We start from the raw sequence: 26938 nt of genomic DNA, 5'->3' as shown, positions 1-26938 counted from the left end.
TAGAAATGATGGAGATAATATTTACAGTTACAGGATATCACATCCTGTTGAAAATAAGAATAATAAACTGGAAAAAGGTTGAGAAATATATATATCGTCAGTTTGTTTAGTATTATGTATAATGTATAGTTCATTCCATTATACACGTATAAATTATTTAAAGTTTCATTATTTTTTTAAGGTATAAGGATGTGAAAAAATACTAATAATTCTTATTGGTTTTATTGAAAATACTGTTCATTATTACTAGAATATTTTTGATCAGGTACTGCAAAATATTATTTTACATCGGTGCTAACAAAAAAATCTTGAGCTAATTTCCCATGGTCTAATAATAATGATAATAATAACAATAATAATTTTCTTAATTGAAAGTTTTTTTTTCTTTTGAGAAGTTACAAAAGATTTATAAAAAAACATTATTTTATTATAAATGTAATTTTTTGGATATGTAATTTAAAAAAATATATTTTGCAAAAAATATAATTTTTTTATTTTTTTCCATTTATATGTAATTATTTACTATTATAATAAAAAAATATGGTTTTTTGGAACTAAAAAAAACCTCGCCTGTTAAGTAGTTAACCCGCCGTTGGTCATGCGATTATTGCCTAGATCAGGCATGGCGAACCTAGGGCACGCGTGCCCGAGGTGGCACGTTTGAGAATTTGGATTGCACGCGAACGATTTCCAAGTTCAAAAATATTTTTTTAATTTTTAAATTTAAGAAATTAAAATCTTGATTAAATAATCCGTGAATTATTATTTATTTCATTTTATTAATTATCAAATGTTGTCTAAGATAAACGACAATCGTTTAAAAAAAAATTTTTTTTTCTATCTTGGTAACTTTTTTACTCCTTGGGCACGCTACACATTCGAGGAACAATATTTGGGAATTTTTGGCACGCGAACCCAAAAAGGTTCGCCATGCCTGGCCTAGATAGTTGGTCGCGCCTGAGCGAATAGCCGCCTCTCAGTTCTTTACGTTTTTAAGTTGAAATATCGAATGTTTATTTACTTTTTTTCTGTCTTTTTTTAGTGTTATATAAAAAAAATCTTTAAAAACTTTATTTACATAACTAAAAAAGAAACATAAAATTATAAATATTTTAAAAGCTAAATATATTTTTTTTCATATATTGTTAAAACTTTAAAAATAACATAAAAACATACATTGGCGGCCATCTAAATAAGACACTTGCGTATTTTTGGCAAAATGCGATGTAAAATGCAAATTTAACATAAAATTGTTAAAACTTTTCAACTTTTTATTTTTTATATAGATAATCTACATAATAGTAAATAAAAATATGTTGTTATAAATATTCAAAATATTTATTTTCACTTTATAATTAAATTTGTAAAATTGATAGTCGAATTTGCCTGTATGCGAGATACATATAAGTGTATTCCAAAAATTCAAAAACATATAAAATAAAAATACAGTTAATATTTTGTAGGGTGACCTTTTGTCCTTATAAGAGCCCTACAATGGTTGGGCATTGACTCGATTAATTGCTGGCATTTTGCTGCTGGAATCAGTTCTCACTCGTTTTTCACAATTTAATATAGTTCTTTTAATTTGTGGCAAATTTATTTTTAATTTTTAGTTTTAGATGTCTCCAAGGGTGCTCAATTGGGTTTAAATCCGGGCTGCATGATGGCCATTCCAAAACATCCACAATATTGTCTGTGAACACTTTTTTGCCCTTCATGAAATATGTTTCATCAGCCTAAGGTAACATTCTGGGTTCTATAATATCAACATATACTTCCTGGTTCATTATCCCTTCAATTAAATGGATAATACCGACCCCATGCACAAGACATACAACCCCATACCATAATGCTTTTAATTGTTTTTATGGTATTTCTGGGGTTGAACTCTTCGTTTACATATCTTTTTTTATCTTATTTTTCCAGCCTAATATTGTCCAGTTTAAATGATTTTTAGCAAAATTAACGCGTAATATGCAATTGTTTTTTTTCAGTAATGGTTTACATCGAGTAATGGTGCCGTATAATCCTGCTTCACACAGCCTTCTACGCACTATTCTAACACTAACTTGACTTTCATTTAATTGATTTACTTCTTTTCTAATATCTACAGCAGTTTTTAATGGATTTTCTTTGGAGTATCTAATTATTTTTCGATCCACACGTGTCGAAGTTTTTTTTGGACGTTGTTTACGTTTAAGATTTTCACAGGTTTTATGTGTTTCAAAATGTTTTAATGCATTATACGTTTGACGTCTTGATTTTTTTTAGATATTCTGATATTATTTGCACTGACCAACCTTTGTCATTTTTTAAATTCACAATTAGTTTTCGTTTTTTAGGATCACAATGTGCACTTTTCCCAAATTAAATTTGTTATTTAATTAAAATTATATTCTAGGTAAATACACTATTATTAATTTAAATTATTTTATTTAATCCTTATAATGATAGAAATCTATATCACAGCGTTTGAAATGAATATAAAGGCAAAAATTATCCATTAGACAATGATTCCCTTTGAATAGTGTCCATGTGGACAATATGCCGTTTTGGACTTCTCAGAAAGGCAAGGGTAATAAATCTCGGGTTAAGGGATGCATCAGTGCAGAACGTCAAACTCTTCCTTAAATGTGTCGCTTTTAGTTTAGACCATTTTTTTTCAAACCCCATATTTTGTTACGTAGTAATTAAACATTAACAAGCCAAAAAATGATTTTGTAAAAAGTGTTTTATGTAGGTTCCCGCCACTGTATATATCATTCTTGATCTTGATCACTTGAACACTTAGTTTTGCAATCTGGACAATGCCGATGAATGTTCTTTGCATATTGGGTTATAGCACATGTGGCATTTGATGGTGGTTTTGCGATTTTTTTTCCTAGGGCAAATATGGCATTTTGGACGATTCGATCCACTTGGTTTTGGGTCCTAAATTATCGCAGTGTCAGGTTTCTCTCCTAAATACGCCTGTATTTTTATTCGCATTATTTGCGATAAATTTAGCACGGTCAATTTATTTTACAAATAAGGTCTTAGGAGACTAGATGATAATTTTTTAAATATTTTCTACAAGTAATTATTTCATTGGCATTTATTTTATATATTATCTGGCAATTGATTCCTACAACATTCTAGAAAGTGTAATATCGGCCATCGAAAATTAACTTGTGATACCGAATATTCTACTTTTAGTCTATCCACTACATCTACCCTCCCTTTGTTTTGTTGTAAAATATAATTATTTGTGATTTTTGATTTTCGGGATCAATATCGTCTCCAGAATGCATTGTCGATAATAATAAGACATTTTTCTTTTTTTCTGAGACGTATGATACAATTACACTATTTTTAGTAAATGTAAATAGGCTAGTTTTTGGTTTTCTATTCTTAAAATCTAATAATATTGGAGGATATTGTGGCTTGCTTTTTCTCAAAGTTTCGACTATTGTTGTTTTATAACTATTGTTGTTTAACTGCCAGCATTCTAGTGGGGATTTTGCGTTTTTTGCAAAAGAATTTATACCGGGTTGGTTGGTAACAATATTGCATCTTGTTCGTCCGCTCGTCGAAGATGGATGAGCTCTCCATGCATATTTTTTGTCTTTTCCATAAATTATGGGTTCACTAAAACTAATGCTACTGCATTTATTTCGATATCAGATTCTGCCTCGGCATCACTACAATGATCACTAAATTCGACTATTTCTAAATCAGAATCATCAGAAGTACACAAAATAATGTTGTTCTCTTCTTCAACTAACCAGGGCAAATCACAGTTCGTCATTTTTTCCAAGGGATCAAAAAAAAAATTCAAAATAGTTTTTTTATATTATGTACCAAAAGAGTTAATTTTATATATTCATTTTATAAAATAAATTAAAATCATAATAATTACAACAAAAAAGTAAATAATAAGAAAAGGAAATTACCGAAAAAAAGGAAAAAGTTAAGGATTGTTTTACTTCATGATTTATTTTACCCCTAATGTAATTTTGCAGGCCTTGGAATGCTAAGACATAAATTAAAAAAAAATTTAAATGTGTAATATTTTTTAGTGTTCACAGTACTTATTAACGACCTTTATTATTTCGGTCGAATTAGACATTCATAATACATCTTTAATATTCCATCACACACATAATAACCATTTTCTGATACAACTATCCTTTGGGTGTAGTAATGAGTTAATTAATGTCTTTTTCGTGCAACATTATTAACATGGAACAGATTTGGGTCCATTGTTGCTTCTATTATTCATTAATGACATAGACCCAGAGAGTCATACAATTTTTTTTATTATATGCAGATGATTTAAAAATTTTAACACCATAGATTTATGGCTGATTTGTATTTTGATTTGATTTGTATCACACAGTATTTTTTCTGTTTTTTTTTAACACCCATCAAATTGACGGGTTTATGCACGTAAACCTAGTGATGGGTTTCTGATTTGTATCAGACAGTATTTTTTCTGTTTTTTTTTATTACGACAATTTTATATTTGAACAAAGCAAATATATTAACACAATTTTTATTTTCAGAAACTTCTTATTTTTGAAAATCTAGTCATTATATATACATATTTTGAATGACACCCATCATATTGACGGGTTTATGTCTGTAAACTTAATGTTTAAGTGCAGTCGATTTCAGATTCCCTCGACTTGCAGGAGGATCTTAATTCTGTATGAGGACAATTTAAATGAGCAATGAATAAAATAATTGTTCCATAAAACGAATTATTTGTGCAGTACCGTTAAACAGATTAAGTGCGAGAGAGCGGTTGCGAGGGAGCATTGGTCAGAATAGTAGACACCTTATGAATAACTGCAATGAATCCTTTTCCGAAGAAAAATTATGAAGATTTACCTTATATTAACGTACAAACAATTCGTTTTATGGAACAAAGTATTTATTTAAATGCACATATCTCTCAAAATAATTCCCTGTTAAATAGCACCCATTCTTTATGGAAGTAAACGTTCTATAACTTTCTCTTGCCCTCGATGCTAGCAAAATACTCCTACCATCTCGGCGGATATATTCTAGACAGGCTTTCCTCTAATAAGGATCTTAGTATGACTTGAAAAGTACTGTAAATGCAGCCTGCACATTGCAATCTGCATTTACAGTAGATTGATAATGCTCGGTTTTATCTTAATACTTAATGCGCCGCGTATTGCGCGAAAAAACACACGTACAGCCAGCATATTTGCGCGCGATCGGAAAAAGTGCCAAATAATCGCAATTTTGAAATTGTCTTATTACTAAAACTTCGCTACTGATAATTATAAAAATTGGTGTGGGCACTCACCAATTACAATATCAATGAGAACTTTTTGGTCGTAAATATTCAATTTGCGCAAAAGGAAAAACATCTTTGCCGGCTTTTGAGAAATGAAATATATTAAGCATAAAATGAGCTTCAGAATATACGAACACCACATGTGTGATTATCCTAGAATTTGTCAGCATCAATTCTAAATGAGAATTCGTTATGTTGTGTCCTTTATATAAACCTATTTAGGATAATATATAAGAATATGCGAAAAGATTATTTTTTAACAAATACTTGAATCCCTAATTATTTAATTTTGTATGGAAAGAACTATAATAACAACATCTGTTAGAAGAATATACTATCTAAAATATAATTATGCACCTTTTATCGATGTGTATTTGAACATAAATAAATTACTTGAGATATTTTTCGAAACAATTTTCCATATGAAGATGGTGATGATTTCTAATCACTTGTTTTGCAAAAAAACCTTCTTGTTTCTTTTCAACCAGTTTTTCTGTCTAAACACAATGTGATTTCTATACTTGAAGAGATTGATTAGTTTATTGTACCATCGAGATTGAGTGATTTCTATACTTGAAGAGATTGAGTAGTTTATTGTACCATCAGGTCTCTTATCGACTGCAGACAGACTTCCTTCATTAACGCGTCCGCGTTCTCGGAAATTACCAACTAATTATCCCACTAATTTTCTTCTGAAATTACTATGTGAAAGCACTTGTTATTATTTTAAACAGTTTTATACAAAATATTGAAGTTTACTATGTTTATATTAAACTTCCAGAAAAACAACTTTCATCACCATTTAAATGTTTTTTTCATGAAACAGGAAAACGCATAAAGATTTTATTTATTAACACCCCACGCAATAAGTTTAGGATGTGGCTATTTGCACCTACTATAGGTATGAATTATTGGCTATTTGCACCTACTGCAAATTCGAAACGTCATTTGCTTTTCAAATCCAAACATACCTAATGAAAGTTCTAAAACTAATTATAGTTTTTGAACTTCCATTAGATTAATTCGCTTAGGTCAGGTTTGGGTTTGAACAGTAAGTGTAAATAGTTAACAATTTGTACCTATAGTAGGTGCAAATAGCCAAATCCATTGGTTTATAGTCTCAATTTCCTGTATGCGTTCTTCTTTCTATGGCATTAGTATTTGATGAGTCACGTTTAGAATACGATTTTCTTGTCTTTCTATGCAAATACCATAATATTATTGTTAATTCGTCTATAGCAGTGATTTCCAAATTGGGGTATGCCACATTTCTCTTCAAAATATTTTATGTCCTCTCGCTCGCACAAAATTATAACTGAAAAAGAAAATTCAACTAGATAAAAGCACAGATATCGCCAACTTCGCTTAATTAATGGTGTTTATTAGATATTTTTTAATGATAAATTACGTTAGAAACTATTTTTCATATAAAATAAAATAAAAAATAACTTTATTTTCTGCATTTTTCCATTCATTTCTTGAAAAAAAATTTAGGGGGTACAATTTATGACTATTTTTGTCGTAAGGGTACGCAGTCAAAAAAGTTTGGAGTTCACTGGTCTATAGCAGGCCTGGCCAACTTGTTCAGGATTGTAATCGACTTTATTTTTTCTGATACTCCGCAATCGTCTTATTTTGATTTTTGGATTTGAATAGATTTTTCTGTAGAAAAGAGAAATAATAAACTATTTTTTAGTACAACATTTATTACATTAGAATATAATATAAAATATACATAGGAAAATTATTACATACACCTAGGAAAATTTAATGTGAAGATTGTACATTTCTTCCACCAAAATAAGAAAATTAGAGAAATAATTGGTTAACGCTAATCTCAAAGAATCTTCCGTGTGGCTATTTGTAAAACTAACCCAATTTTTATGTTATATCATCTTAAAATATGAAAATGCTGATTTACATAAGAATGTAGATCCAAAACACGTATTCAAATATTCACAGCATCTCTTTAAATTTGGGTATTTTTCGTTACAAATATATTTGCAACTGAATGAATATTCACGCCAGAATTTCAATTTTTCTAAAATCGTTAAACCTTCTTTTAAAATCATGTAGGACATTTTGTATTTTGGGCATGTATTTTTTTGTGTTGAATTGGTGGCACGTGTTTCTTTGTAAATATTCCCTGATATTTGGAAATCCGTCAAAACGGTTATCCCTGAGGCCTATAGACCAATGGAAACGAACTTTATACCATTAAAAAAAAATTTAGACTTTTTTTTATTTTGATCCCATCAAAATATTACCTACAGATATGAAAATATTTAAACATTACATAACGGGATGAAGCGATAGGGTTTATTCTGTTGCAAGTAGTGACATGTGTCACTACTTACAACAGAACTGCAAGTAGTGACTGTGCCGTCTTTCATCGTTTATTGTGAATTATTGTGAGCCTTTATGCATTTTTCGATTACCTACCTATCGATAACTTAAGCTTTGACGTTTCACTGAGGTTTCCATTGCCCTCACGGGCACGTAAAATAATAATCGCTTTATTTACCTACCCATATCAACCCATATGTCTTATGGTAAAAAGAAATGTGATTTTCTCAAAATCCTCGGCGAATATTTTGATGCGCCTTTCTATGAATATAGAGCTATGGTCCCCCAACAAAAATAGGATACTTTCATCTCTATTGGTTCATAGGCCACTCTCCATACAAATTTGCCCAGTCTCCTTTCTGGAAAATCTTTATCGCTCTGAAATAGCGCAATAGATCCATTACCAGAGCCTGTCATTGCTGCTGCTCCATCGATTGTGATTAAGATAAGCTTCGATAATGGCAACTGTATCTTGGTTATGTACTCCTTGAACCCATTAAAGATATCGATACCTTGAGTTCTCTCTCTTAATGAAATCATCCCTAACAGTTCTTCCTTAGTAGAAAAATCTGCAAAAACTATTCTAATAAAAACTAGTCATTGAGCAGAATCACCGACATCCGTTGATTCATTCAATTGCAAAGAAAATTAAACATTCATGAATGTCTTTCGTGAGGTGTTTATTTGCATTTTTGCTTATTTTTTCTATGTTTCATAACTGTATTTCGAGACAATTGTAGATCTTAAATGGCTCTTTTTATTTCGTTTTTGTTCTTGAAGTTTTCAAACAGTGAATCCGCGATTTCAACAAAAAATTCTTTAAGAAATTTTCCATCAGAAAAATATTTGCATATTTTTAATATTTGATGACTCGCTCGAAAAAAAGCAATCGTTGCAGCCGTAGATTGCTCGAATTGTCCTGAAAAGATCTTTTGTTGCGTATTTGGACCAGATTTTAGTTCCTGCAGCTTTTTCTTCCTTATTTCACTATTAAGTGGAAAATCAGATTGATATTTAGAATGCAACGTTTTGAAATGACGCTCCAAACTTCCCTTCTTTGGTATTGCAATGAAAAAATTACAAATCAAGCAGCAGCAATTCTTTTTAAACATAACAAAAAAATGTGTCAATTCCCATTCATCATGGAAATGATAAGTTTTTCTCTTTTTTTTTAACTCATGTTGGTATTCTAAAAAAATATATTATAATAAATATATAAATGATACCATTAAAAGCCCTTTGATAAAATAATTAGTGTACGGTTATTTGCGTTATCCGTAATAACATGCAGCCTTTCTGCCAAATTGTGTTGTAGCAGTTAGGTATTCGGTGTAGATCTCTGGATAGCGATGTCCGAATGTTGATCCTTGGTTGTGGTGGAGGCAAATCTTGATCCAGAGATTTGTAGCGGCCAAATCCACTCGTCGAAATGGTTTCTGATACGCGAAGAGCGCAAATTAAATGGTTGTGGGAGTGAGTCTCGCACTTCCACTCATGTGCTCCGTCGAGCGCAGCACAGCCCGAGCTTGTCTGAGTCTTAGATTTTAAGCGTATGCGTGTTATTTTGGGCGTCATTCGATGCTTTACTTTCAGCGCACACGGTCAGTGATCCGATTGATGAAGATCGCTATAATGTATTAAAATTTTAATAGGATGTTTCCCGATCGATCGGATTATGTCCCGCGATTGACTTGTTAGCCAGTCCTGGTCTATAAGTTACATTATTTTTGCTTTTGGAAAACCTCTGTTAGATACTGTACCTGTTAAATATAATTTTTGTGAAAGGTAATTATCTGTAAGTTATATACTAGTGTAGCATCGGCCAGTATACATATAATATCCTTCAGAGTGGGGAATGTATAGTAACAATCGATCCTACAAGTGTAGGACTATTCCCAATGCAAATGGAACATCCTGCGATTAGTAAGTTAATTTGTTAGCATACACATCCTGGGAGTGAGTTAATTCTACGTTTATTTTCTTCATAATCATTAATATTGTCATTATACATTGTTGTATAGTAACATTTTATTTTTTAAATTTTGTTTTATAACATTTTTTTTGTTATTTGACTTTCGTAGTATTTTTCTTAACCCTTCACGTTCAGTCTGCCATCAGTTCAGTCTATGATCTTGATAGTAAAAATACTGATAGCGGACTGATAGACTGACGGACGATATTATACGATCAGTCGAGACTGATATCAGTGTTCTTGAGAACGCTTTCGGGTGATACGTTTTCCGCGGATAAAACTAAAGCTGATAAAAATAAAGCGACGTGCTGTTTACATGATGACGTGTTTACATAATTATTTGGTTAAAACCTAACCATGGCTTTATTTGGCATCGAATTGGAAAATCACAAAACAAGATGGAAATGAATTAATTGATTTGGAGCCCATTATCACTCAAAATTCACCAAACGATATAAAAATAATAAGAGAAAAATTTTGTCACTATTTCAATAACGAGGGTATATTGGATATTCGCAACAATTAATAATAAATATTTGACTGTATTCATTTATTAGGTTATGTTGTATTCGTTTTAATAAATGCATTAAATATTTTAAGCATTTTTATTTGAAAATAACATACTCGGGGTCGCTCGAATTTGTCCAAATAACGAAGATAATGAATTTTTTTTATAGATTAACAACCTTTCCAAAGCTTCTTTTCTCTTATATTTATTTACATAATTCTTATAGGTTTTATCCCAGAGAATAGGCAATGATTCTAATGTAAATAAAAAATCTTTCTTTGCCTCAAACGGCTGCGTAGTTGGCGGCGACGTGGTAGCGTTAGCGTTCTCGACGCATACCTCCATCGCTTTCCGAGCGGTGACTGATAGATCAGACTGATGGAATGTATTACACAATCAGACTGTTGTCAGTCCGCACCAGACTGACGAAAATTATCAAAATATTTAAATATCTGTCAGTCCGGTTCATCAGACGGTCATTCAACGTGTTACACGTTCGGTCTGGCATCAATCGGACCACAATTATGGACTGAACTGACGGCAGACTGAACGTATAACCTACGTCATAAGATGTTTTTGGTGATTTCATTTCGCTCATATACAAACAAATCGCTTGGTTTTCCTACACGGGAGCATGCAACGTATAATCGACAATGAGAAAAACATGGATTCTCCAAATTCAATTTACATACTTGTTACGATTGACCTTGTGATTTGTTTATCGTTATTACAAAAGCCAGTTTAATTGAAAATTGCAATTGTTTGAATTGGAACGGTATAACTATTGGAAATATTGCTATGCGTGATAGTAGCACATCTTTTCCTTTGAATTTGCCAGTTAAAATTGTTACTTTGATGACATTTTTTAACAATTTATTGACTGCCAATCTGGTATAATTGCAAAGACGGAGTGGATCAACGTTTCTAAGAAGAATGATAGGAACACCAATCTTCAAATTTATGACGTGTGGTGGCAATCCAACTAAATCAAGTGAATTCAAGAATTCAGTTGGATAATTTACTGCTTCCTTGATTTATTACAGTTTCTACTGATTTATAAGTATACGTTTCACCTGTTAACACATGTTGAATGATGATGTTAATAACATTTACATTACGTTTTTTGCAGCTAATAAATTGCACGTTCACTTAACCATTAATGACTTTTGTAATGTGTGATATCCTAAAACACGCATTGAATCAATTTATTCTTTTGAGTGTGTGATAATATAAAAATCGGTTGATAATTTAATGCAGCCTGTTAATTCATAAATCGTAATTTTGCTATATCCAATAATTATTTTGCAAAACTGTTATTGGATATTAGTAATTGCACGACTGGCCAAATGGTTATGTGTTTTGTTCAATTTATTACACGGTGTATGATGACGAAAGTGTAGATGTTATTATACCAGAAATTTGAGATACATTTAAATAATAATTAGAACTGCGGCGAGCATCTAAAATTTAATTTATGGGTTGTATGTGACGGGATGCGAATATTTAATACTAAATTAAAATATATTTAAACAAAGAAAAATCAACAGCGGTGATGTGATGTCAAAATTATAGTTTGGCGGCGAACATCTAAAACTTAATTTATGGGTTACAAAGAAAAATACGCTGCGGCGATGTGTTATAAGTGACGGCGAGCATCTAAAACTTAATATATGTGTTATAAAAATATACAAAGTCGACGATATGACATGAGATAAATTCAAAATTATCGAAAGCGTTTTGAACCCGACAACATAAAAACAACAGCGTTACCTGTCGGATTTCATGTTTATAAACATTCCCGGTACTAATAAGAACAAACTAAAATTTTCTGCGAAATTGGTCCACTAGTTTTTGAGTTTAGAGTATATACACATACGAATATTGCCTTTTATTTATATAGATTTAACTCAAAAACATGATAGCAGTTTTAAAATCACTCTCTAGATTGAATATCTGTTGAATATAATATTCAATAAAAATACCAATATAATATTACAGGAATTGTTTCATTGATTACAAAATTACACAACATGACAATAATTTATAATAAAAATATAACTTGTTATAATTTTTAATTCAATTATTAACATATGGTCACCCTACTCTCAAACCAACCTTGATTTAGTATTGGTAACGTTCTCATATCGGTGTAAATAAATTCGCAGAAAACTATATGTGTGCATGCATGCATACACGTACCCTTATTTCCAACACAACAATGATGAGCGTTGACTTTTTGGATGGACTATACATATATTTTTCTAACCATTCTGCTATCTGAATCTAAGATAACTTCCTAAGTCTTGCACGTTTGTGTACACTAGTTAATACGTGTATATTAGTGACATAATTAGGAATAGTTCTATGGCTAACAAAGAACAACAATATAAAAATAAAGCCTTAAATTTAATGCCGATAAAAAAAGTATGAATAGTTTTTTAACAACACATGTTTGCGGTTAACTCACTGTTATTAAAACACATTATTGTTTACTTCTAAAAAAACAAAGCGGTGGTTCTCTATGCAACAGTATGTAACTGTTGCTATTGTGTAATATTTGTTTAACTCAAATACTTTGATATTAACAATTTCAGAGAAACATTATAAGAGTTCTAAACCTTTGGCAGAAGAATAGTGTTTTCACTCCGGAAGTCATTCAACCGTTGTTTGATATGGCAGATCCGAATCATCCCATTCATCAAGAATTATTGGCGCAACAACAACACACAAATGGTAAGCAATATTACGATAAAATGGAAAAATCATTAAAACCGATGAAGTAACGGTAACATTTCTTTTAAGGAAATGCATCTGGAAATGCAGAAAATAAAGGTTCTCCTATGGTTTCAGGTCAACACACTCCAAACATGTCACAAAATTCGGAACAGGTTTTTATTTTACTCATAATAATTCCCATTCTTGTAGTGTTTTTTATTAGTTCATATTTATGTATATATAAATATATTTATATAGAAAAGTATTAATAATTGCGTTGTTTACATGTAGATTCGACAAATACAACAAATTCTAAAAGGTCACGAAGGGACTGCGGCTTCACAATCTCAAACCACTCCGGTAAACTTTAATCGAAGGCTATTGAATGTCGATTTTGAATATGAGAGCGAAGATGATGGTTGTGCGGCAGATTCTAGTCCAGTCATGTTTCGGCCTAACACTACAGCCCCGTCTTCGATCCAGCCTCCTCCATCCTTATCAATTTCGCAAATGAACAGCATTTTTATGAATAACGTCAATAATATTCAATCTGCTCATCCTCAAGATGCTCTCGGAAGGTACGTGTTTTCACAATTCGCTGTCTCTTAATATTTAATTTATTTTAAATTATCTTTTAGCATTTTAACAAATCCTGAGATTTTGAGGCATCTACAAAGCTTACAAACTCAGATGATGATGGCAAACTTTCCTATGCAGGTATTGTTATGTTTTATTCATTGTTTACGTGCATTTTTGCATTATTTTAAATATATACAAAAAGCCTTACTTTCAGCCTGGTTCGATGACGATGCCGCAGGATGGAAATTTTATCGATACGTCTCAACCGCCTCCTGCTTTACACAATAAGGTAATTTATGGTTTTTTCAGATAAGTATTTAATATTTGATGAGGTAATATATAGATGTATTTTTTTCATAGATTGACGATGCAAACGCGGCAGGAACTAGTCCTTTGTTGGATGAAGTAAATAACGAGTCTGATATTGAATTTGTGGATGATGCTGGTCCACAGGTTATTGAAATAGACGGCAATGATTCAAGGTATATTGTAAAATTATGTGTATATATACACACAAAAATAATGAACATTTTAATCACTATTTATATTTATAGGAGTCCATCTCCAAAAAGTTCTCGCAGACGAAGAAGTAGATCTAGAGATAGATCGCGTCGATCCAGATCTAGATCCAGGCGTACGTCTAGATCAAGGTCTCGCGATAGACGAAGGCGTTCTCGTGATCGATCTAGAAATCGTACTGATCGAGAAAAACCCAGAGACAAGGAACGTGATAAGGAACGCGAAAAAGAAAAGGAACGTGAGCGAGAAAAGGAACGTGAACGGCGGAAAAAAGGATTACCAACGATCAAAAAGGATACATTGAGTGGTTCGTATTTAATTTGATTAAATTGCAATATAATGTAACTCAGATCCTTGCCATATAATTTATTAATTCGGAATAATTTTATGGTTGACTGTTAACACGTAAAAATACGTTTTTGTTGACTGGTGGCGGAAGTCAGGTAACGTATTTATAAGGGTTATTTTTATGACGATTACATTTTTCTTCGTTAGTTCACAGTTCACAAAGCACTTATATTATTTTTTTGTATATGATAAATTGTAATAAAAATCATTATAGTTATACCCGCAAACAATGTGTTAAAGTGTTGGTCTTTCAATATATTTTTTTTGCTACAAAATATGTTTGGACGCCTTTAGAAGCTATTAGCCTGGCTTTCTGTAAGCACCATGATTACATTTTGATCATGACAAGTGCCAAATGTCATATTACTATTTATTAATTTCATTGGTCGTGACAGTCATGTTCAAGGGTTTGGACAACAAAAGTGACTGTGCAGTTGATATATTTAATAGAAACCTAAGGATTTGGCCGTCGTTGAGACATGATAAAGTCTGAATAATAATTATTTCTTCAATATCCCACCAACACCAAAACTTATTTTATCAGTTATTATTTTCACTTGATAAAAAAGTTAAGATTTTTAATTGTCTATCTAGTATGCAGTACGACATTATGGGTCGGACATTTATCAAAACTGGTGCAAGCCGAAGAACTCTCGGATGCGTTTGGAGCAATCGGCGATGTGATTAGTATAGATCTGGTGCCACCTAGAGGTTGTGCTTTCATTGTTATGAATCGAAGGAGAGACGCTTCGAGAGCTATCTCTAAATTGAACAAACACAAAATGCACGGGAAAGCAATTACGGTATTAAATCTTCTCGTACTTGTATTTTATGTATTAAAATTTGATTATAAAATTAATATTGCTTTTGATTTAGATTGCGTGGGCTCCGGGTAAGGGTGTAAAAGGAAGAGAATGGAAAGATTTTTGGGAAACGGAAGCGGGTGCTTGTTATATACCTTGGTCTCGGCTGCCATCTGGTCCGAATGACGGAAACGGATTTACTGTTTTGGATACATTGGAAGAAGGGGGTGTTTTAGACGAGGAAACTGTTCCGACATGGTTACAGAGAAAGGTGAATTGATAACTTGCTAATATTTTTTTGTTAATTGTTTGCATTTATTATAATCGTCCTGTGTATTGCAGTTGGGAGGCGGTGACAAAAAGGCTACGGCTGAACCTTCTCATTCGCTGAGCTTGCTACAGCCAAACCAGACAAGCATATTGGTGCAACCGTTGCAACCTCCACAAGGGTGAGTTTATTTTGCGCATTATCCTTTGTAAAATGTCTAATAAAAATAATTCGTTTAACTCAATTACACTTATGTACTTATAACTTGACTGCAACTGTGACAGTACATATGTATTACTGCTATTTTATTATGTGATTTAAATTGATAATTAAAAAGACCGAACTTAGATTGATTTAGTACTGCTATATGTGTATCTACATACATATGTGAATTTGACAATAATAATTTCTACTATTCGTAAAACATTATCAGCAGGAAGTCAAATAATTGGCTTTAGTTGGACTAACGCAGACAACGGGAAGCCAATTTCAGTCGGTATTGGCTTTATGATAATTTATTTTAAAGTGTACTGTATTTAAAAAAATACTTTTATAACATCTTCATTTTTATTAGTTGCAAAGTATTTGAAGATGTCAATAAAAAAATGTGATATCTTGATGAATAAAAAATTTAAATACCACTGGTTAAAAAATGCGAATTATGAATTTGCGTGAAATTCGCTTGCCTTTGAGCAATAACCAGTAACAGGAGACCCCGACAGCATATCGTGTTTATATGTACTTTGAAAGACATGTTACCACTTGATTTTGTTTCTATGATATTAATTTTTGACAATTTATTTATTATATCCGAACACAATAACTTTTAATTAGCTGATCTTAGACATGTTGGTATTATCAAAATTTACATTCAAATCAATTTATTAACATTTAACCGACAGGTCGATGTTTTGCCACCCACAGCATGACTATTGGCAGTTTTGCGAAAATTTTGCCCAACGCAAAGTTTTGAATTAATAAAAAATAATAGTCTTGACTAAGATTGGTACATCTGTTAAAATTATTTTATCAATTGTTTTCAATCTGTGGTAAGATCAGAATTGAAACATAATTAATATTCATTTAGAATGTTTTATTTTTATTTAAAAAAGATTAATACCTTAAACTTCAGTCGTTAATGGGTTATACCAGCTAATGTGAGTCAAATTAAATTTATTATATAATTTACGGCTTTGTCACCGAAAAAAAATTACGGTATTATTTTAAGATCTCCATGTGTGCTTTTTTGATCTTTATTCAAGGGAAAAAATGAAGTCGTAATATTATTTAAGCACAATAAGCTTCAGTTTTTGCAAATAGATACTACAGGACCTGTTGTTAACCCTTTGCCTGAGGCTGGTATTTTTTAACGTTATTTCGCAAGTGTTTTTAAACCTTAAATTATACAAAAAACATATTACCAGGCTCAAAGATTTGTGATACCTTTAGATGTCCAATGAATACTGGCGATTTTCTTGATGACATCTATAGGTCATCTGCGTGTCAAAGTTAATAAAAAGTTAAAAATAGTATATTACCTGTCCCGTGGATTACCGTTAGTAAACTTACCTGAACAAGTCGGTTAAGTATTAACACATTACTGACGAGATCCACAGCTACCGACTAGTGTTAAAAGATGTGTCGAATTCATTTTAATTTTATTAATATTTAAATTTACTACTTTAAAAAGAAAATAAAAGTCAATTGATTAAATGAAATACTCAAAAATTTAAAAAATTGGCTTTCTGTAGTATGCATTAGTCCAACTAAAGCCAATTATTTGGCTTTCTGTCAGTGATGTGTAAATAATATTTTTTATAATATCCTTTTTCCACTTGATATATTGTATATATTTAATTTGTAAAAAACAACTTTTACATTAACTTTTTGATCCCAGTTTTAAATTTTCATTGCTTGCTATAAAATCAAACTTGAAAATAATTGTAATGGTTAAAGGTGCGATATTGGAGAGTTTAAATATATTGCTTTTGAGCAAGCGCGTACGATGAGATACATTTCCTTTCGCTCGTTAGCGTGTTAAGTGACGAGAGTGAGTGAGAGATAAGGGCGTGTGTTATATGCATTCTTCACGCCCACTTCTCACTCATTCTCGTCCTTTGCGTCTCATATGCTCCTTTTTACGCCTCTTATAATAAAAATAATTGATTCTTCAGCTAAAAAAAAGTAAATATAGCTATCAATATTTCATTTTTACTTCTCATACATAAAGTATATTAACATTTCTTTGGTTAGTTTTGACTGACGACTTATATTCTCAATTAACTCAACTATTATATACTAATATACATACATTTTTCACTGTAAAGCACTGTGGTTCTCAAAGAGTGCGCTGCAGCTCCCTTGAAAGCCGCGGCTTCCTCAAAGTACCACCGCTATTAAATAATTTTCATAATTATATTTCCATTTTCAATTCAATGTGATGAGACACGACAGCTAGCGAACCTGGTGCAAACTAGTAGCCTATTTTTCAAATTGTACTTGCTAGAATTTAACATTTCTCAGGGCGCTGAGAATTGAAAATTTTTGGGAACCACTGCTCTCAACATTTTCAAGAATACTGAATAACACTATTTTTTTAGAATTCATAGCTTTTATTATAAAAAAAGTTTCTCTTTCTTACTGACGATTACAGTAAAGATATTCATACTGACATATCAGATTCATATAAATTTCATCAAAAACTTTTATTTAGTATTTTTTTGCATAAAGAAATATTTTATAAAAAATTTGCAATAATTTTTTTAGTCTTAATGTGGATACTACCTGTCTACCACCACCAATGGCTCCTCTCGGATTCCCTCCACATCCGGCATTACCCATGCCATTGCCGTTGTTAGGTTTCAAACCATCAGCTCAAACAGGTAAATTAATAGTAATGTAAAATAAAATAATAATAAAAAAAACAATTTTATAAACATAAAACTATTGTATGCTTAGGGTTACAAGCCCTTCATTTGCAAGCCGTTTTAGCTCAACAGCAGCAGCTTGCAACCCAGCTTTTATTAGCACCACCTCCAAGGATGCCACCTCATCCTCCACACCCATTATCGGCTATGGGAACACCGTTGCAGGTAGATATTGATTTTATTAAGTAAATTGTGACTACGAAAGACGCCATTTTTATATCTCAAAATTTTAGTCTATATCTGCTCCTGACAATCGTCAGGATGACGCAATGGAAATCGAAACATCCGATGACGTCGGAGGTGATTCTAATACAGATATGTCCAAACAAAACATAATGGACAGCGATACGCAGATGAGCGAAAAGCTAAAAGCTCTAGTTGCGAATCCTCCGCCCTCTTTCAATATTCCACCGCCCTCCATGTCCAATCCAGGCTTATTGCCTAAACCGCCGCTATTATCTAGTCAACCGTTTTCTGTCATATCACAACCTCCGCCTCTCATGCTCACTTCTGACTGCGATCCCAGTTTAATGTTAAACAATGGCCAAATGCTCAACGATAAAGATAGAGATATGAAACGAGACCGGGACGGCGTCAATCGTAAGGATAGAGATAGGAGAGACCGAGATAGAGATCGAACTAGGGATAGGTAAAGCTTATTGCGAGTAAATTTAAGGTGTATATTTTATTAGAATATTTGTAAACTAAGTTTATTTACAGGCATGATAGGGATAGAGATCGCGGCGATAGGGATCGTGGTGATAGGGGTGATCGAGGAGACAGGGGTGAAAGGGGAGACAGAGATAGAATGGAAAAGGAAAGAGATAGGCCCGACAGAGGAGACAGGCCGATCAGAGAGAGAACTAATCGATGGAATAGAGACCATAGGTGAATTGAATCTAAATAGAAGTCTTAAGAATTTTTTTATGGTATTTAAAATGGTTATTTATATTCATTAGGGAAAGTCGCGATCAGTCGCCTAATAGTATAGGCAGACACGGTGGCCCTATGAACAGCGGTCCAAACGAGAGGAGTCTCCAAGATCGTTTGTGGGAAATGGCAAACGGTCCTGGACCGCGTCCACCTCAAAATTTGGATAGTCCACCAAGAATGCTCCGCAACGATCGACTACATGGCAAAGATGGTGAGTAGTTTTAATTTTTTTACAGTAACTAAAGTTGATTTATTTTATTGCTTTAAAATATTATGATTTTATCTACGATCCTTAGCTCATCCTGGCGAAAGCTTGCTAGGTGATGGACCTATAGATCCAGACCGCAGAAAGGGATTACACAATGCGAGAGGAGCTTCACCCATAATGGGACCCAACGGCCCAATGGGCATGCCCATGGGTCCCGGTGGACCGATTGGTCCATTAGGACCGAACAGTTCAATGGGACCTAATACGCCTATAGGTCCTAACGGGCCTTTAAGTCAAAATGGGCCAATGGGCATGATGGGTCCGAATATATCAATGATGGGCAGATCTCCGTTGCCTCCGATGGCTCCATTTAGAATAGGAAGGGGGGAACCAGGTCGGTTTGGGTATTTAATACTTAATTTTAACGGTTACTTATCAATTAGGTCTTCTATTTATGATTCATATTTTAAAAATCTTCAATTAATGTTAAAAAAATGTTTCATATGATTTTATTGGTACATGCAATTTTAACACAATGGTTACATCTTTATTAACTTTCAATACTTTATTGAGTTACAAAGATTAATTATAAATATAATTGCATTTCAGAACCAAGAATGAGATCAATGGGGCCTCGTGGACCATTAATGCGACCCGGTACGTCCTAATTTATAAACTCATATGTATATTTTTCTAACACTTGATGCTTAACATTTTTATGATATCATTGCATTACTAATTTGGTTGTATAGTAGGATTCCCAATGATGAAATGACAGTTGAAATATTTTTTATATAACCGTATCGATGACAGTTACTCATGTGTAATTTATTTCAGGTATGTGGATGGACGGACCGCCGGGGCAATTTAACTCCAGATTTAATAATGGACCGTTCAATAGACCTCCGTTTGACGGTCCCTCTTATGATAGATCGTACGATGGTCCCCCATACGAAAGACCTTCGTATGATAGACCAATTTATGACGGTCCAGGAAGACCGTCGCCGTTTGACGGACCGCCTTTTGACGGTCCGAGATTTGGGGACAACCATCCCGATGGATACTTCGAAAGGAACAGCTCCAGAGGCCCTAGGGGTCCCAGAGGCATGGAGAACAGGAGGCCTCGCGATCGGGATAACGAAAATCGGAACGAACGTTCATCACGTCCGCCGCGATGGTCGTCGAACAATGATAATATAGAAAAAGAAAAGCCTGTAAATAAATCTCATCAAAACGAAACGAGAAAGTTGAGTGAATCGGATATTAATTCTAAAATTAATGAAGTGTCTATTGCTAAAAGTGAAGACGTTGGCGTAGACAAACAAGACGAGCCCAACGATAAGGATGTACAAGAAGAAAAAAATGTGAACAATAATATAGAAAATAATGTTTCAAACGTTGTCGATAGTTCGCCAGTGATTGAAACTGAAAAAAGCGAAGACAAAAACAATTTCGAAGCGGTTCCGAGTGCTGCAGATGTTGTGAAAGAGCCTGAAATTGTGGAAAAAATGATTGAAGAAGTAAAAGAAAATAAGGAGCCGCCAGAAGTTTCCGAGAGCGAAGTTACAGAGGGAAGAGGGACACCTTGTCGAGACGAACCAATCGGTGCTTCGTCAGTCACTTCAGATTTAGCAGATCCCTGACATAGTGTAACGTTGCCACCTCTTTTATCTATATCTTCATATATTTTTTAGCACATGATGAGGAAAAATGAATGAATAATTGAGTTTTAAATTAATTTTACGTGATATAATCGAAAAGCGCGAATAACGTTGTTTTTTGCAAATCAACTTTTTTATATAAATGAAAAATAGTATTTCACAAATATTGTAAATATTAGTTTTTCATAGTGTAGTTTTTAACTTGACGTGATATTATGAATTACTATTAGGTCGCTACGAATACTCTCCAGAAGTACCTGGTATTGTGAGACATGGCTGTGATAATGGTGAACACAGGATTTTTATCAATTTATATATAAATATATATTTATGGATATATGTAATATTTTATCGATAGTTGAACACCATTTTTTCCGAAATGGTGAAGTTTAAAAAATAATTTTTTTATGCGTGGAAAAGCAATAGGTACCTAATTTTTCATACCAAAGATGTTTACTAAAGTTTTTTACATATATGATTATGTCAGTGCCTTGTTATTTATTTAAAAATATATTTAATTTTCAAATAACATTTTTTCATTTGCAATCAACACGATACGAATAAAAATTATCTTATCTGTCCATATGATGCTGTTTGCTATTTATGTTTTTAAAAAAATTGAGTGATAAAAATACATAGGTGTTTGGATTCATAAGGTAGGTGCTATACTTTTCCTGTGTTCAGCCATCACCGTTTGAACTGTCTCTGCAAACTTCACGAGGAAACCCGCCCGAGCGCTCAAGTCGAGTGACTCGTGCAAGGTACTGTTCTTTTTGCATACACTCTTATTCATTCTATTCTACTCTGATGTGTGCAAACTTCAATAAGATTTAGATGAAAACGTTGCATATGACGCTGGATTTATTTTTTAAATACAGTAGAGTGCATCTCAATTTCATATGTTAACGAGTTATGTAATTTATATATTGTATGCTTATATGTAATGTAATCGTCAAATGTATAATAATTAAGTTTATAGGTTTCATATGATGTAATCTACTGTATTTTAAAGATATTGTAATATATTAAGCTGATGTCATTTAATATAATCATGTTATATAATATGCAATTTTTTCGATATTATGTAGAAGGCAATTGTGTTTTATAAGGTTGGGATTCTGTGTTGATGGAAAGACTCGAATCGAAAGCCGATCTTTGAGTTTTATTTTGTAACCAATTTATATTTATGTGTTTATGTACACACATACATACATGTATATGTATTTCATGTTTTATCTTTTAAACGTTTGATATTAAGTATACAACGTGATTGTAATATTTTAGTCATATAATCCCTATAAATTTCAATATTTTGAAGAAAAAAAACTAAATTTCAGTGGTGTGATTTTGATATAAATATTTGCTTCGCATAGTTTTTCTTTTTAACCAAATAATATAGTCGGTAAGTGTTTTATATATCTTTCTTTCAATCAATTTAGAAGTAAAGTATTTTGCTATCATATGAGTTACTTTTTAATAAAGGGTGGTGGGGTAATGATGTCAATATTTATATTAGTGAATTTTTCCTTTCATCAAAACGAATCATTAATCCTTTGGCCGCTACGATGTTTTTAAAAATCCTACTCTCACATATTCATCGCTTTAGCCTACACAACAATCAAGTTATATAATATAAAAAGAAAATATTACATTCAATTGACATATTAACGTAGTAACAAGTTCCTAAATTAATTTGCCTATTTGAGCTTCATGACTTTAACAAAGATCGTTGTTAGCATTTATTTGACGTTATCATAAATAATGATATATCGTTATTTAGCAGCCAAAGGGTTAAGTCACAAATGTGATTTAGAATGTATTGTTTTAAGTATATTGTTCTTAATTTAATAGGTTGCCTATGTGTGACAAATTTAGACACCCTTATAAATAATAAAATATAGGAAATACTACAAAAAAATATGTATTTAAGGATATTTAACTTCATCGTATTGAATTATTGGAGTTTGCACATGTATTGTTTTATTTTGATTTTTATGCAACTAAAATGTTGAATGGGTTCCGTTTATTTGCTGCGCAATGTGTAAATTTTTCATTAAGTGCAGGATAATTTAATTATTATTTTTTTATGGTGAAAAAGTTATGCACTACACTAAAGTCCGTTACAATATACAGAAAATGCTTGTGTATTTCTGTCGTAGTTAATTATAAATTTTAGTTGCCATTTGAAATATGTAACTAATGTAATTATATTTATTATGGCAAATTTAACTTCAATAATATTTTTGTTTTAATAATAAAAACGATCAAAAAGTGAATAGTCTATGTTTCAATTTTATTTATTCGACCTTCGATTTTAGTATTGTTCTGTTACAAGTCAGACTTGTCAATTTATAATTTTTACTTTCAAATTCATACGGTTGATTTAGAATTATACCATACACGAAATCGCGATTGAATTTACTTGTTTCGATTTTCAATTTTATTATCATGATAGATTTTTAAATCTACTACTCGTAAGCTGATTATATCATCATAAAAATTATCAGTACTAAATTCTATATCACTTAATTATTGCAATATGATAAAATCTTCTAGCACTGATTGCAAAAATCGTGTAGATTTGATGAGAGGAAAGGATGATTTTATATTTCAGTAGAATATTAACGAGCTGAATAGCTGCCAATTTGAAATATATGATTTATGTTGACTAACTAGGGTATTGAAATATTTGAGATCAACTGTGTAGAAAAGCTTAAAATCTGCTAACTAAGGGAGTTAATGTGTCGCAAAAACTGTTATGTATATACATATATAACATAACAAGACCCCAAATGTAAGTTACTGATTTTACTGTCATTTTTTAAACCACTTAGTTCTGCCTAGAAGAGATTGTGAAAGTGTGGGAATGTTTTTTTTCACTTGCTAGATCCGTTTTCGAAAACGGACTTAAAATTTCGAATCTACAGATTTGCCTTGGGACAATTTCGAAAACGGATCTAGCAAGTGAAGAAAAACATCCCCACAAAATGATGTATATCATTTTTTTCGATAGACAATCAAAGCATGAAAATGATATACATCATTTTCATTCCAGAAAGTGAGGACCTTCCAAATGTCATTCTTTACTTTGCTGTATGATTTTGAAATTATACTCAGCACTGATTTGTCTTCTGTTACTATTTTATTCAATAAATTTGGGCCAATTATGAGTTGGCAAATCCTGACAAATTTCCAACCGGTCTTTCGCTCCGCAAACAAGACTCCAAAGTAGTTTGTTTTGCAATCATCCTGACACTAAATCGGCGATTTTCAACATCACAATTCGTTTTGATCGGTTGTTGATGAAGTTGGCGTTATGCTTTATGCCATCTATAAGTAATATTTCGTAATGAGTTATCAAAACATTACAATACACAAGCAGAGACAGCACAACATTGAGTTGATACTAGTCTAGACATGTAGCTCAGGTGCTTAGGCAAATATGTACACTTATTTTTGGGACGAACATTGTATATGCAGATACACTTTTAAACGTAAATTGCAAATTTTACATTGAATGTTACATAATTATTGCCCATCGGTTGAGACAGATTTAATTTATTTGAACTATTTTTATCTTTATAACCAAATCTTCACTGTAAGACAATAGTTATTTAACCTGCAATTTCCAAAATATCACTTAAATGTATATTTTACCTTTTTTATCTTATAACATTAGTTACCATGATTTTTGCATTATGGTGCTAATATTGAACAGATCAAAATGCTGTGTCTCTGGGTTGTTTGTGAAACATTGTAGAGCTAACAATGCTGACCATCATATTATCCACAATTTTAATCCAATTATAGAATGTAACAATTTCCAGCTTTTGTTTTGCTGCTGTTGATCTATCCGAGGTATCTTTTAGTTATGTGTGCTTACCCTACATATATACAGTATGGTTAAGGTCCAGTCTGTTCGGTAGTATACTGGTTTAAACAATGCCGTCCGCTCTATCTTATGGATCATTATTGTGCTAAAGCAAAATTTTCAGTGTTGCTTTGCTTTTTCTGCTGCAATATGAGAAAAGATTGGATGATGTTACAACTAGGAATTCTCAGACTGACAGGACTTTTTCTTTCTGCAAAAATATCTTCTCAGTTTGGTATTTATCTCTGTAAAAGTCATCGCGTCCACGTTATGTTTGAATCGTGGTTGCTTTGTTCTACCATTTGAGCCCGAGGTTCACTCATGTCCAAGTCAGATTCATTGTCATGCATACTAGACTCAATAGTCAGTATTATATTCAATCATATTACTACAAAGGAGCCAAGTTAGAATATACATAAAAATGATTATGGAATCGATAATTTTGCTTTTCTTTCCAGATGTTGATATAATTACTCGCTTATTTTTTTATTGTAACATGATAAAAGTATGTTTAAAAAAACATAAATACAAAAAAATTGTGAAACAAATAGTTGCATGTAAGGTCGCATGAAGGGCTACTGTCCTCCAGGCATAGTTCGGTTGAATTAACATTGTTTCACTTTTGAAAATCAAACCTTTACTAAGTGGAAAAGTGTCATATGATGTGTGAATCTAAGCACCACCATACCAATTGTATTTAGTAAAATATGGTAAATGTTTTCTATCAGGTGGAGGACAATAGTCATCCATGCGACCAAAGGAGGGTTATATAAATAAATATATATCAGAGGCGGACGGTGAAATACTTTCCCTCTCAAGAGGGTATTTAAATGTATATATATATATATATATATATATATATATATATATATATATATATATATATATATATATTTACATATATTTACCAGATGCGGGTGGTGAGATACTATCCCTATCGATCGCTCACGTGCTAGTGAGAGATAAGGGCATGCTGACCGCATGCTCTTATCTCTCACTCACTCTCGTCACTTAACACGCGAGCGATCGAGAGGGAAAGTATCTCGCCGCTCGCCCCTGATACTTACATATACATATATATATTATTTACACAGGTATAAATTTTTAATTAAAATTTTTACGAACGTTTTTCTCTATGTTTAAAGTTGATTTTACACTTACATTTTACATTTCGTCGAAACTGTCTCCCAGCATGAATTGAATTATAATTACAAATTATTTACAAACATATTGGTAGTTAACGTTAGAAAGTCAATGTTATTTAAAATACTGAATATTTACACATGAATGTGACCCTCATGCTTATGACCACCATATATGTTCCCTTCTCTAATCAAAGTTTCGTTCAGAACCAGCTACGACTCAAATTAAATAAAATGCTTCATAGTAATAATATAGGAAAATTATAAATTCACCTATGCATTATATATGTTAAATATTTTCTAGACTAGCTCATCAACAGCTTAGCGTAAAGAGCTATGAATTAAACAAGTGATATTTACATATGGTACGTTTGAAAAATATATGTGAACCTTAAAATAATTATGAAATTAAATCCAAACTTCGCTTTGTGTAAACATTTTATGTTTCGTGTCTGTGTGATAACAATTTTCAAAATGATAATACAGGTGCATTAACACATCTTCTGCAAATAAAAAAATGATAAACATGCAAGAAAATTTTAACAAATATGATTACGGAGTGAAGAAATATATTTTACGTTATAACTTCTTATGTATCCAAATATGAAGAAACTTTACTTGGTTCTACATTCCGTTTTATGAGTATAAATAGAAGATTATGTATAAAAAAATCTTTAATAATTGAACAGTGATATTAAAACGCAAGTTGCCATTTTTATTTAGCGAGTTTAGATATTTTTTCTATAATGAAAACACTACTGTCATTCAAATTAAAAAATATTTTGATAGCATTGCTTATATTTCAATGTAGAAAAAAATTACATGTTCTT

At 31.9% G+C, this 26938-nt stretch overlaps 1 protein-coding gene across 8 annotated transcripts in view; it reads left to right on the top strand.

Moving 5' to 3' along the window:
• Nucleotides 1-23371, top strand: part of Isha (Insulator su(Hw) mRNA adaptor) — a 31624-nt gene extending 8253 nt beyond the window's left edge. Inside the window, exons 3-20 of one of the 8 annotated variants that reach the window (XM_088202443.1) lie at nt 12729-12867; nt 12985-13022; nt 13141-13427; nt 13488-13566; nt 13643-13717; nt 13789-13910; nt 13983-14254; nt 14890-15098; nt 15172-15369; nt 15441-15547; nt 18133-18248; nt 18325-18458; nt 18527-18942; nt 19014-19181; nt 19253-19437; nt 19523-19828; nt 20044-20091; nt 20272-23371. In XM_088202443.1, the coding sequence (XP_088058569.1) occupies nt 12729-12867; nt 12985-13022; nt 13141-13427; nt 13488-13566; nt 13643-13717; nt 13789-13910; nt 13983-14254; nt 14890-15098; nt 15172-15369; nt 15441-15547; nt 18133-18248; nt 18325-18458; nt 18527-18942; nt 19014-19181; nt 19253-19437; nt 19523-19828; nt 20044-20091; nt 20272-21077 (3705 nt within the window). In that variant the 3' untranslated portion in view covers nt 21078-23371. Of the gene's footprint in view, nt 1-12728; nt 12868-12936; nt 13023-13140; nt 13428-13487; nt 13567-13630; nt 13718-13788; nt 13911-13982; nt 14255-14889; nt 15099-15171; nt 15370-15440; nt 15548-18132; nt 18249-18324; nt 18459-18526; nt 18943-19013; nt 19182-19252; nt 19438-19522; nt 19829-20043; nt 20092-20271 lie in introns of all 8 variants that reach the window. The other 7 variants (XM_088202441.1, XM_088202437.1, XM_088202436.1 and 4 more) reach the window with 7 other exon arrangements.
• Nucleotides 23372-26938: the final 3567 nt, after the last annotated feature.

This window comes from Plectrocnemia conspersa, unplaced genomic scaffold (genome assembly GCF_051122295.1).
Source record: "Plectrocnemia conspersa isolate PC_06_02 unplaced genomic scaffold, ASM5112229v1 ptg000013l, whole genome shotgun sequence".
Taxonomy (NCBI): Eukaryota; Metazoa; Arthropoda; class Insecta; order Trichoptera; family Polycentropodidae; genus Plectrocnemia; species Plectrocnemia conspersa.
The sequence above is the reverse complement of the archived record's forward strand: the minus strand, read 5'-3'. Positions and strand labels throughout refer to the sequence as shown.